This window comes from Rana temporaria, chromosome 10 (genome assembly GCF_905171775.1).
Source record: "Rana temporaria chromosome 10, aRanTem1.1, whole genome shotgun sequence".
In the NCBI taxonomy this organism is placed as follows: domain Eukaryota; kingdom Metazoa; phylum Chordata; class Amphibia; order Anura; family Ranidae; genus Rana; species Rana temporaria.
Window position 1 is genome coordinate 152,451,898 of NC_053498.1, and position 14,092 is coordinate 152,465,989.

Consider the following 14,092-nt stretch of genomic DNA (forward strand, 5'->3'; position numbering starts at 1 on the left):
ATGAGCCCCCCCCCATGAGCCCCCCCACCCACCCCTCACCTGGGTGACACAGACACCTGTATAGAGGATGAGCCCCCCACCCCTCACCTGGGTGACACAGGACACAGGCACCTGTATAGAGGATGAGCCCCCACCCCTCACCTGGGATACACAGCCCCCCATGAGCCCCCCACCTCACCTGGGTGACACAGACACCTGTATAGAGGATGAGCCCCCCCACCCCTCACCTGGGTGACACAGGACACAGACACCTGTATAGAGGATGAGCCCCCCCACCTCTCACCTGGGTGACACAGGACACAGACACCTGTATAGTGGATGAGCCCCCCCACCTCTCACCTGGGTGACACAGGACGCAGACACCTGTATAGAGGATGAGCCCCCCCCCACCCCTCACCTGGGATACACAGACACCTGTATAGAGGATGAGCCCCCCCCTCACCTGGGTGACACAGGACGCAGACACCTGTATAGAGGATGAGCCCCCCCCACCCCTCACCTGGGATACACAGACACCTGTATAGAGGATGAGCCCCACCCCCCTCACCTGGGTGACACAGGACGCAGCAGCCGCTGTGCTGAGTGCGGCATCCCTCTCCCTGGACTCCTCTATCGCAGAGATGACTCCACAGGACACAGAGGAACACAGACAGTCCACACCACCTCTTCATGGTCTCTGATGACTTCTCCCCGGTGTGTTTCTCGGCTCCTCGGCTCCTGAAGTGACTCACCTATAGAAGAGACAAAATACCTGAGATGACACCGTCACATGATTCCTCTATGCGATAAAAGATCTGCTACGGCGCCCATTACTTCTCTTTCTGAGATAATCCTCCTGTAATTATTGTCTGGAGGGCGAGAGATTTACGGGGATAAAAGGGATCTGCGATTTCATGGAAAGACCCGGAAAACACCGGAAATCCGGATTCCTGGAAGAGATTTCCATCGAGAGTTCCAGAAACAGAAGCACTTTACATTGGTGGGATAGGGGGCGAGTCCGCCGGTACAGTCCAATCTATGAATGGAGAAGAGCCAACACAGGCCCATCACCATTCCGAGAGAGGAGAGGAGCATCAGGCAATGGCTGGGGGGGGGGGGAGGGGTATGAATATAGAGGATCGCCATTAATACAGAGACAATCTCACCCACAGCATTGTAGTAATGGAATTATCCCTTATACAGAGAGGATTTCCCAATGTCTTTATACTGATCAACGCGTTTCATGGGTGACATCATGGGTGGGGCGGTACGGAAACGGAGCCCTCACCCCTGCAAAGGGCCTCTGATCTGTATGCAATGGCAGCCAGGCACTCTTCTGGCTCAATGAACAGTCTAGGGCAGGGGGTGGGCGACCTCGGCCCTGTGTCTAGGGGTCACGCCTGTGATTGTCGGGGGTCTTGCAGTGCCTCATGGGACTTGTAGTTTCACCACAGCTGGAGGGCCGAGGTTTCCCCTCCCCCTGGTCTAGGGGTCACGCCTGTGATTGTCGGGGGTCTTGCAGTGCCTCATGGGACTTGTAGTTTCACCACAGCTGGAGGGCCGAGGTTTCCCCTCCCCCTGGTCTAGGGGTCACGCCTGTGATTGTCGGGGGTCACGCAGTGTCTCATGGGACTTGTAGTTTCACCGCAGCTGGGGGGCCGAGGTTTCCCCTCCCTGGTCTAGGGGTCACGCCTGTGATTGTTGGGGGTCTTGCAGTGTCTCATGGGACTTGTAGTTTCACCACAGCTGGGGGGCCGAGGTTTCCCCTCCCCCTGGTCTAGGGGTCACGCCTGTGATTGTTGGGGGTCTTGCAGTGTCTCATGGGACTTGTAGTTTCACCGCAGCTGGAGGGCCGAGGTTTCCCCTCCCCCTGGTCTAGGGGTTGCCTTTCATGAAATGTATTGCTGATTAAGTTGGATGGGGTGTCGGGGGCTGTGGGACACTCTCCACCGTAATACCTACCTACCCTCCCATGGGTCTCTCCGACAAGAGCCCGAAAAATGGGCGTCCTCAGGAACGCTCCGCGCCAGGCGGGTACTAGGGCAGATATTCCGGGGGGTATTCAGTCACCAGGGTCTTCCCTTCGGGATTGCATCCACTGACACCAATGCGGGGGGTTATTATTGCTCTCACTGACACCAACGCTGGGGGTTATTATTGCTCTCACTGACACCAACACTGGGGGTTATTATTGCTCTCACTGACACCAACGCTGGGGGTTATTATTGCTCTCACTGACACCAACGCTGGGGGTTATTATTGCTTCCCCTGACACCAGTAATGGGGGTTATTATTGCTCTCACTGACACCAATGCTGGGGGTTATTATTGCTCTCACTGACACCAACGCTGGGGGTTATTATTGCTTCCCCTGACACCAATGCTGGGGGTTATTATTGCTCTCACTGACACCAACGCTGGGGGTTATTATTGCTTCCCCTGACACCAATGCTGGGGGTTATTATTGCTTCCCCTGACACCAACGCTGGGGGTTATTATTGCTCTCACTGACACCAACGCTGGGGGTTATTATTGCTTCCCCTGACACCAATGCTGGGGGTTATTATTGCTTCCCCTGACACCAACGCTGGGGGTTATTATTGCTTCCCCTGACACCAATGCTGGGGGTTATTATTGCTCTCACTGACACCAGAACAGTTTAGATCCGACGGCGTAAGAGACTTACGCCTGTCGGATCTAATGAATATCTATGCGTAACTGATTGTAAGAACCAGTCGCATAGATACGACGGCGCTACGCAGAGATACGATGGCGCTATGCATAGATACGACGGCGCTACGCAGAGATACGACGGCGCTACGCAGAGATACGACGGCGCTACGCAGAGATACGACGGCGCTACGCATAGATACGACGGCGCTACGCATAGATACGACGGCGCTACGCAGAGATACGACGGCGCTACGCAGAGATACGACGGCGCTACGCAGAGATACGACGGCGCTACGCAGAGATACGACGGCGTATCTGGAGATGCGCCGTCGTATCTCTTTTGAGAATCTGGGCCTCTATTTGTAGGAATTCAGTTAAAGCGACGCAGTGCCGAATCGCAAAAAGGGGCCCGGTCCTTAACCTGCATAATGGTCCGGGGCTGAAGCGGTTAAGTAACAGTGGAATGACGTATCAAGTTTTGTATCATTTTGTGTCGGGAAGATAAATGCTGCAGAAATAATTCCGATACATTGTCACCTCATGGAACGAGGAAAGGGAGGAGCAGGAAGGGAATTTTCCTGATATGAAGAGGTGACGGCAGGTGAAGGTCGGAGGAGGAAGCTGAGAGGAAATTTCAATTTATTACAAAGGGAAGGAATATTTCTTCTGGGAAATCCCGAGTGACTGTCACGTGGATGATGTTTGCCGCCCTCCTGACATCACGTGAGAACCCGGAGAGCGGAGGGCGATCGCCGCGACCACAACAAGGGGCGGCGCCGTGCGAATACCGAACTGGTCACCGGCGCCACTCCAGATGTACAATTTTTACATTCAGGGCTCATTCACACCAGGGGGGTGTGTTCTAGCACGTGCGTGTTTTTTTTTTTTTTTGCGTGATCCTGCGTGTCACATTTTAGCGCCGCCCAATCATTTCAATGAGCTTCCCAATGTTGCGAGAAACGTGCCAAGAAAGTGTCGGCGTGATTCTTAAATTTGTGACGCAGGTGCGTGGGCGCGCCATTAACCACTCGCCGACCATGTCGCCACTATATACGACGGCAGAATGGCGCCACCGCGCATAGCAACGTATATAAACGTTGCTTTGAATTTCATGCTGTGCGGGCGCACGCACCCTTGCCACAAGCTCCGTGACCGTGCCCGCGGACTCGATGTTCCCGCGATCGGGTCACGGAGCGGCAGAACGGGGAGATTCCAGTGTAAACAAGGCATCTCCCTGTTCTGCCTAGTGACAGGACACTGATCGTCTGCTCCCTCTCATCGGGAACAGCGATCACCGTCGTGATTCGTCTCCGCCCTAAACATGGTGGAGGGAAGAATCTCCCACTTAGGGCCGGGACAAGGGGGTTGGCAGGATGGCGCGGCCGCGCATAGCAACGTATATAAACGTTGCTTTGAGTTTCATGCTGTGCGGGCGCACGCACCCTTGCCACAAGCTCCGTGACCGCACCCACGGGACCCGCGGACTCGCTGTTCTCCGGTGTCCCGCGATTGTGTCACAGAGCTGCAGAACGGGGAGATACCTGTGTAAACAAGGCATTTCCCTGATCTGCCTAGTGACAGGACACTGATCGTCTGCTCCCTGTCATCGGGAACAGCGATCACCGTCGTGATTCGTCTCCGCCCTAAACATGGTGGGTGGAGGGAAGAATCTCCCACTTAGGGCCGGGACAAGGGGGTGGGCAGGAAGACCGGTTGCCCCGGGCACAATAGTTTACTGTAGGGATGGGGGCGCCTTTCTTCTGTTCCAAGGCTGACAGGAGTAGTGATAGCGGCCGTGATTTTGACAAGCGAGTGACTGCTGGATGTAGGATCTCTGAGTGGGGGAGGGGGAAGGGCACAGTTTGGCATCTTTGCCCCGGGCGCCCTTGTCCCGGCACTTCTCCCAGTTGTGACAGAACCTGCCGCTGTCAGAATATCCGAACGGCGGCTGCAGACGATCGCAGTCACTTCACGTCAGATTTATTTTCTCGCCAGGCTCGTGTGATTTCTCAATGGAGGGGGAATCCGGCAAGAACCGGTATCTTTATTGTATTCATTTGATGCGATTACAAGTGGGATCCACAGATCTATAGACGAGGGAGAAAACGCGTTCTGATACCGAAGTCTGCGCCCGCGAAAATCCGATCGATGTACTAAAAGTCCTCGGCATTCCGGAGCTGTGATCGGAAAGATTCGGTGAAATGTGATCGGCGCCATCTTGTGGACACGATTGGAATTACAAATACAGAAGACGAGTTCATTGTATTGCCAAACTTCACAGTTTGCTATATAGACCCCCCCCCCCTTAAATGATGGGGTTCAGGGGTCTCCAGTGAAGGGTCCTCGTAATCCTCCATCATACAAACACATTGGAGACCATTGTGGTGACAGTTTGGTGAAGACCCTTTTCTGTTCCAGCATGACCCCCCCCCTCCTACAAAGCCACCTCCATAAAGACATCAGAGTGCCCCTTACATCAGGGTCCCCATCAGAGCCTCTCTTACATCAGGGTCCCCATCAGAGCCTCTCTTACATCAGGGTCCCCATCAGAGCCTCTCTTACATCAGGGTCCCCATCAGAGCCTCTCTTACATCAGGGTCCCCATCAGAGCCTCTCTTACATCAGGGTCTCTATCAGAGCCTCTCTTACATCAGGGTCCCCATCAGAGCCTCTCTTACATCAGGGTCCCCATCAGAGCCTCTCTTACATCAGGGTCCCCATCAGAGCCTCTCTTACATCAGGGTCCCCATCAGAGCCTCTCTTATATCAGGGCCCCCATCAGAGCCTCTCCTACATCAGGGTCCCCATCAGAGCTCCCCTTACACCAGGGTCCCCATCAGAGCTCCCCTTACATCAGGGTCCCCACCAGAGCCTCTCTTACATCAGGTCCCCATCAGAGCCTCTCTTACATCAGGGTCCCCATCAGAGCCTCTCTTACATCAGGGTCCCCATCAGAGCTCCCCTTACATCAGGGTCCCCACCAGAGCCTCTCTTACATCAGGTCCCCATCAGAGCCTCTCTTACATTGGGGTCCCCATCAGAGCCTCTCTTACATCAGGGTCCCCATCAGAGCCTCTCCTACATCAGGGTCCCCATCAGAGCCTCTCTTATATCAGGGTCCCCATCAGAGCCTCTCTTACATCAGGGTCCCCATCAGAGCCTCTCTTACATCAGGGTCCCCATCAGCGCTCCCCTTACATCAGGGTCCCCATCAGAGCCTCTCTTACATCAGGGTCCCCATCAGAGCCTCTCTTATATCAGGGTCCCCATCAGAGCTCCCCTTACATCAGGGTCCCCATCAGAGCCCCCCTTACATCAGGGTCCCCATCAGAGCCTCTCTTACATCAGGGTCCCCATCAGAGCCTCTCTTACATCAGGGTCCCCATCAGAGCTCCCCTTACATCAGGGTCCCCATCAGAGCCTCTCTTACATCAGGGTCCCCATCAGAGCCTCTCTTACATCAGGGTCTCCATCAGAGCCTCCCTTACATCAGGTCCCCATCAGAGCCTCTCTTACATCAGGGTCTCCATCAGAGCTTCTCTTACATCAGGGTCCCCATCAGAGCTCCCCTTACATCAGGGTCCCCATCAGAGCCTCTCTTATATCAGGGTCCCCATCAGAGCCTCTCTTACATCAGGGTCCCTATCAGAGCCTCTCTTACATCAGGGTCCCCATCAGAGCCTCTCCTACATCAGGGTCCCCATCAGAGCTCCCCTTACATCAGGGCCCCCATCAGAGCCTCTCTTATATCAGGGTCCCCATCAGAGCCTCTCTTACATCAGGGTCCCCATCAGAGCCTCTCTTATATCAGGGTCCCCATCAGAGCCTCTCTTACATCAGGGTCCCCATCAGAGCCTCTCTTATATCAGGGTCCCCATCAGAGCCTCTCTTATATCAGGGTCCCCATCAGAGCCTCTCTTACATCAGGGTCCCCATCAGAGCCTCTCTTATATCAGGGTCCCCATCAGAGCCTCTCTTACATCAGGGTCCCCATCAGAGCTCCCCTTACATCAGGGTCCCCATCAGAGCCTCTCTTACATCAGGGTCCCCATCAGAGCCTCTCTTACATCAGGGTCCCCATCAGAGCCTCTCTTACATCAGGGTCCCCATCAGAGCCTCTTACATCAGGGTCCCCATCAGAGCCTCTCTTACATCAGGGTCCCCATCAGAGCCTCTCTTATATCAGGGTCCCCATCAGAGCCTCTCTTACATCAGGGTCCCCATCAGAGCTCCCCTTACATCAGGGTCCCCATCAGAGCCTCTCTTACATCAGGGTCCCCATCAGAGCCTCTCTTATATCAGGGTCCCCATCAGAGCCTCTCTTACATCAGGGTCCCCATCAGAGCCTCTCCTACATCAGGGTCCCCATCAGAGCCTCCCTTACATCAGGGTCCCCATCAGAGCCTCCCTTACATCAGGGTCCCCATCAGAGCCTCTTACATCAGGGTCCCCATCAGAGCCTCTCCTACATCAGGGTCCCCATCAGAGCCTCTCTTACATCAGGGTCCACATCAGAGCCTCTCCTACATCAGGGTCCCCATCAGAGCCTCTCTTATATCAGGGTCCCCATCAGAGCTCCCCTTACATCAGGGTCCCCATCAGAGCCCCCCTTACATCAGGGTCCCCATCAGAGCCTCTCTTATATCAGGGTCCCCATCAGAGCCTCTCTTACATCAGGGTCCCCATCAGAGCCTCTCTTATATCAGGGTCCCCATCAGAGCCTCTCCTACATCAGGGTCCCCATCAGAGCCTCTCTTATATCAGGGTCCCCATCAGAGCCTCTCTTACATCAGGGTCCCCATCAGAGCCTCTCTTACATCAGGGTCCCCATCAGAGCCTCTCTTATATCAGGGTCCCCATCAGAGCCTCTCTTACATCAGGGTCCCCATCAGAGCCTCTCTTATATCAGGGTCCCCATCAGAGCCTCTCTTACATCAGGGTCCCCATCAGAGCCTCTCTTACATCAGGGTCCCCATCAGAGCCTCTCTTACATCAGGGTCCCCATCAGAGCCTCTTACATCAGGGTCCCCATCAGAGCCTCTCCTACATCAGGGTCCCCATCAGAGCCTCTCTTATATCAGGGTCCCCATCAGAGCCTCTCTTACATCAGGGTCCCCATCAGAGCCTCTCTTACATCAGGGTCCCCATCAGAGCCTCTCCTACATCAGGGTCCCCATCAGAGCCCCCCTTACATCAGGGTCCCCATCAGAGCCTCTTACATCAGGGTCCCCATCAGAGCCTCTCCTACATCAGGGTCCCCATCAGAGCCTCTCTTACATCAGGGTCCACATCAGAGCCTCTCCTACATCAGGGTCCCCATCAGAGCCTCCCTTACATCAGGGTCCCCATCAGAGCCTCTCATACATCAGGGTCCCCATCAGAGTCTCTCTTATATCAGGGTCCCCATCAGAGCCTCTCCTACATCAGGGTCCCCATCAGAGCCTCTCTTATATCAGGGTCCCCATCAGAGCCTCTCTTACATCAGGGTCCCCATCAGAGCCTCTCTTACATCAGGGTCCCCATCAGAGCCTCTCCTACATCAGGGTCCCCATCAGAGCCTCTCTTATATCAGGGTCCCCATCAGAGCCTCTCCTACATCAGGTCCCCATCAGAGCCTCTCTTACATCAGGTCCCCATCAGAGCCTCTCTTACATCAGGGTCCCCATCAGAGCCTCTCTTATATCAGGGTCCCCATCAGAGCCTCTCCTACATCAGGGTCCCCATCAGAGCCTCTCTTATATCAGGGTCCCCATCAGAGCCTCTCTTACATCAGGGTCCCCATCAGAGCCTCTCTTACATCAGGGTCCCCATCAGAGCCTCTCCTACATCAGGGTCCCCATCAGAGCCTCTCTTACATCAGGGTCCCCATCAGAGCCTCTCTTACATCAGGGTCCCCATCAGAGCCTCTTACATCAGGGTCCCCATCAGAGCCTCTCCTACATCAGGGTCCCCATCAGAGCCTCTCTTATATCAGGGTCCCCATCAGAGCCTCTCTTACATCAGGGTCCCCATCAGAGCCTCTCTTACATCAGGGTCCCCATCAGAGCCTCTCCTACATCAGGGTCCCCATCAGAGTCTCTCTTACATCAGGGTCCCCATCAGAGCCTCTCTTACATCAGGGTCCCCATCAGAGCCTCTCTTACATCAGGTCCCCATCAGAGCTCCCCTTACATCAGGGTCCCCATCAGAGCCTCTCTTATATCAGGGTCCCCATCAGAGCCTCTCTTACATCAGGGTCCCCATCAGAGCCTCTCTTACATCAGGGTCCCCATCAGAGCCTCTCTTACATCAGGGTCCCCATCAGAGCCCCCCTTACATCAGGGTCCCCATCAGAGCCTCTCTTACATCAGGGTCCCCATCAGAGCTCCCCTTACATCAGGGTCCCCATCAGAGCCCCCCTTACATCAGGGTCCCCATCAGAGCCTCTCTTACATCAGGGTCCCCATCAGAGCCTCTCTTACATCAGGGTCCCCATCAGAGCCTCTCTTATATCAGGGTCCCCATCAGAGCCTCTCCTACATCAGGGTCCCCATCAGAGCCTCTCTTATATCAGGGTCCCCATCAGAGCCTCTCTTACATCAGGGTCCCCATCAGAGCTCCCCTTACATCAGGGTCCCCATCAGAGCCCCCCTTACATCAGGGTCCCCATCAGAGCCTCTCTTACATCAGGGTCCCCATCAGAGCCTCTCTTACATCAGGGTCCCCATCAGAGCCTCTCTTATATCAGGGTCCCCATCAGAGCCTCTCTTACATCAGGGTCCCCATCAGAGCCCCCCTTACATCAGGGTCCCCATCAGAGCCTCCCTTACATCAGGGTCCCCATCAGAGCCTCTCCTACATCAGGTCCCCATCAGAGCCTCTCTTATATCAGGTCCCCATCAGAGCCTCTTACATCAGGGTCCCCATCAGAGCCTCTCTTATATCAGGGTCCCCATCAGAGCCTCTCTTACATCAGGGTCCCCATCAGAGCCTCTCTTATATCAGGTCCCCATCAGAGCCTCTCCTACATCAGGGTCCCCATCAGAGCCTCTCTTATATCAGGGCCCCCATCAGAGCCTCTCCTACATCAGGTCCCCATCAGAGCCTCTCTTACATCAGGGTCCCCATCAGAGCCTCTCTTACATCAGGGTCCCCATCAGAGCCTCTCTTACATCAGGGTCCCCATCAGAGCCTCTCTTACATCAGGGTCCCCATCAGAGTCCACCTTACATCAGGGTCCCCATCAGAGCTCCCCTTACATCAGGGTCCCCATCAGAGCCTCTCTTACATCAGGGTCCCCATCAGAGCCTCTCTTATATCAGGGTCCCCATCAGAGCCTCTCTTACATCAGGGTCCCCATCAGAGCCCCCCTTACATCAGGGTCCCCATCAGAGCCTCCCTTACATCAGGGTCCCCATCAGAGCCTCTCTTACATCAGGGTCCCCATCAGAGCCTCTCTTACATCAGGGTCCCCATCAGAGCCTCTCTTATATCAGGGTCCCCATCAGAGCCTCTCCTACATCAGGGTCCCCATCAGAGCCTCTCCTACATCAGGTCCCCATCAGAGCCTCTCTTATATCAGGGCCCCCATCAGAGCCTCTCCTACATCAGGTCCCCATCAGAGCCTCTCTTATATCAGGTCCCCATCAGAGCCTCTTACATCAGGGTCCCCATCAGAGCCTCTCTTATATCAGGGTCCCCATCAGAGCCTCTCTTACATCAGGGTCCCCATCAGAGCCTCTCTTATATCAGGTCCCCATCAGAGCCTCTCCTACATCAGGGTCCCCATCAGAGCCTCTCTTATATCAGGGCCCCCATCAGAGCCTCTCCTACATCAGGTCCCCATCAGAGCCTCTCTTACATCAGGGTCCCCATCAGAGCCTCTCTTACATCAGGGTCCCCATCAGAGCCTCTCTTACATCAGGGTCCCCATCAGAGCCTCTCTTACATCAGGGTCCCCATCAGAGTCCACCTTACATCAGGGTCCCCATCAGAGCTCCCCTTACATCAGGGTCCCCATCAGAGCCTCTCTTACATCAGGGTCCCCATCAGAGCCTCTCTTACATCAGGGTCCCCATCAGAGCCCCCCTTACATCAGGGTCCCCATCACTCTCTAACATCAGGGTCCCCATCAGAGCCTCTCTTACATCAGGGTCCCCATCAGAGCCTCTCCTACATCAGGGTCCCCATCAGAGCCTCTCTTATATCAGGGTCCCCATCAGAGCCTCTCTTACATCAGGTCCCCATCAGAGCCTCTCTTACATCAGGGTCCCCATCAGAGCCTCTCTTACATCAGGGTCCCCATCAGAGCCTCTCTTATATCAGGTCCCCATCAGAGCCTCTCTTACATCAGGGTCCCCATCAGAGCCTCTCTTACATCAGGGTCCCCATCAGAGCCTCTCTTATATCAGGGCCCCCATCAGAGCCTCTCCTACATCAGGTCCCCATCAGAGCCTCTCCTACATCAGGGTCCCCATCAGAGCCTCTCTTACATCAGGGTCCCCATCAGAGCCTCTCTTACATCAGGGTCCCCATCAGAGCCTCTCCTACATCAGGTTCTGACCCTCTCTGTGGGGAATATTTTAGTGGAAGAAAAGCTCAAAGCTAACCTTATGCCGCGTACACACGGTCGTTTTCTGCGATGTAAAAAAACGACGTTTTTAAAAACGTCAATTTAATTGACCGTGTGTGGGAGAAAACGACGTTTTATGTCTTCTGAAAAACGACCAAAAAAAATTGAAGCATGCTTCAATTTTATGTGTCGTTTTTCAAAACGTCGTTTTTGACTTCACAGAAATTGACCGTGTGTAGCAAAAAACGTCGTTTTCTAAGACGTTTTTACACCCGCGCATGCCCAAAAGCTACTTATGAAGCGAGCTTCAATGGTAAAACGTGGTGAACGTAACCTCGCTTTGCTAGAACATTGTGAGAAAAACGATGGTGTGTAGGCAACTTCGTCTTTGAAAATTGAAGTTTCAAAAACGTCATTTTTTACTTCACAGAAAGTGTCGTTTTTTTTCATCACATAAAGTGATGGTGTGTACGCGGCATAAGAAATGAGATTATTTTACAGAGAAGGTAGTAGATGCTTTGAATGGACTTCCAGCAGAGGTAGTGAGTCAGCCTATTACTGAATTCAAACATTCCGGGGACAAACCTAGATCTACACTCAGACAGAAAGAAAGGGGAAAAAATGTAAAAACCCAAAAAATTATAAAAAGTAAAAAAAAAACAATAATAAAAAAAATGTGTATATATATGATGTCATTCTTTGTCACTGGAAACCCCAAGAAGCCACAAACATTATGTACCTACAAAACCTCTCACTAGGGGGTGCTATATATATATAAAACAAAAGAAAAACCCCAAAGCGTAAAAATAAAATAAAAATAAAGAATAATAAAATGTTTTATATATATATATATATTTATATTTATTTATAATTATTATTATTTTATTTTTTTACTTTTTAGAACTTTTGTTTTTTTTTATTTTCTTTTTTTTCAACTACATTAACCATGTAACTTTATATGTAACTTTATAACAATGTAACAAGATATTGGCAGGATCAACAGCAATGTATTCCTGCACTTGTTGAAGAGATGTGATGCAAATACTTCCACTGAGATATTTAACAGATCATATTCTCAGTTTCGGTGCATTTCAATGTGGCAAATAGATTACCTATTTGGGATATTTATATATATTATTATTATTATTATTATTATTATTATTAATAATAATTTTTTTTTAATTATTATTTTTTTTACTTTTTATAACTTTCTTTTTTTTATTTTTTAACCTTTTTTCCACTACAATGTTACCCACAGATAGATTCTGATCCCCCCCCCCCCCCCCCCCACTATATCCCAAATAGGTCATCTATTTGCCACATTGAAATGTACGGAAACTCTGAGGCCCCGTACACACGACAGAGTTTCTCGGCAGAATTCACCGAGAAACTCGGTCAAAACCCGGATTCTGCCGAGAAACTCTGTCGTCTGTACACTTTTGGCTCGATGGAGCCGCCGAGGAACTCGTCGAGAAAATAGAGAACATGTTCTCTATTTTCTCGTTGTTCTATGGGAGAAGGCGGCCCGCCGAGCTCCTCGGCGGCTTCATCCCAGAACTCGACGAGGAACTCGACGTGCTTGGCCGTGTACGGGGCCTCAGAGTAAAAGTATTCGCTCCTCTTTGATCTGTTAAATACCTCAGTGGAAGTATTTGTATCACATCTCTTCCGCAAGTGCAGGAATACATTGCTGTTGATCCTGCCAATATCGTGTTACATTGTTATAAACTTACATGGTTACATAGTTAATGTAGTTGAAAAAAAAAAAAGATAAAAAAAAAAAAAGTAAAAAAAAAACTAAAAAAAAAAAAAACTAAAATATATATATATATATATAAAATACTTGATGGACACCTTGGTCACTCTTTGTCACTCTTTGTCACTCTTTGTGTTTTTTTATTTCCTTTCCCTCAGTAAAACTAAACTAAAAATTATAAAAAGTAAAAAATAATAAAATAATAATAATAATAAAAAAAGATATATATATATTAAAGACTTGATGGCCCCCTTGGTGTTTTTTCTGCCCTCACTCTTTGTGTTTTCTATTTCCTTTCCCTCAATAAAGACCTAAACTCCAAAAAAAAAAAAATTTATAAAAAGTAAAAAAAAAATAATAATATTAAAATATATATTAAAGTCTTTATGGACGTCTTGGTCTTATTTTGCGGTCACTCTTTGTGTTTTTTTATTTCCTTTCCCTCAGTAAAGACCTGAACTCCAAAAAAAACTAAAAAAAAAAAACTAAAAAAAAAAATTAAAAATTATAAAAAGTAAAAAAGTAAAAATAAATATATATATATATATATATATATATATATATATATATATATATATATATATATGTATATATATATATATATATATATATATATTAAAGACTTGGTGTTTTTTCTGCCCTCACTCTTTGTGTTTGTTATTTCCTTTGCCTCAGTAAAGACCTGAACTCCAAAAAAAAGTTATAAAAAGTAAAAAAAAAATTAAATAATAATAAAAAAATATATATATATATATTAAACTCTTTCTGGACGCCTTGGTGATTTTTTGCGGTCGCTATTTGTGGTTTTTTATTTCCTTTCCCTCAGTAAAGACCTGAACTCCTCGAAGTGACTGAGCGCAGCCAATAAAACTCAACCACCAAATATATCACCAAAAAAATCACAGAAATGAACCGAAATCGCCATCACTGCCATCACAGCACAAAGTCGATCCGCCGTCCAATCACAGGCCCCCCAGAACACCAAATATCCGCAGAATTCACATTTCAGTCAGAAGCTCCTGAAGCATAAAAAATTCAACAAAAGCAAAACCAGCAAGAGGATAAAACAAAATAAAAAAAACACAACTTACTGATCGCTGGCATGCGTGTGAGCGAAGGCGCGCTGATAGTCTC

General features: G+C 50.4%; 1 protein-coding gene across 2 annotated transcripts in view; it reads right to left on the minus strand.

Moving 5' to 3' along the window:
- The window catches only part of TNFRSF9 (TNF receptor superfamily member 9), a 43,323-nt gene that overhangs the window by 24,306 nt on the left and 4,925 nt on the right, over positions 1-14,092 (minus strand). Inside the window, exons 1-2 of one of the 2 annotated variants that reach the window (XM_040326572.1) lie at positions 14,050-14,092; positions 548-731 (exon numbers count right to left, since the gene is read on the minus strand). The exon at positions 14,050-14,092 is cut by the window's right edge and continues 228 nt beyond it. In XM_040326572.1, the coding sequence (XP_040182506.1) occupies positions 548-671 (124 nt within the window). In that variant the 5' untranslated portion in view covers positions 672-731; positions 14,050-14,092. The remainder of the gene's footprint in view (positions 1-547; positions 732-14,049) is intronic. The other variant, XM_040326573.1, reaches the window with a different exon arrangement.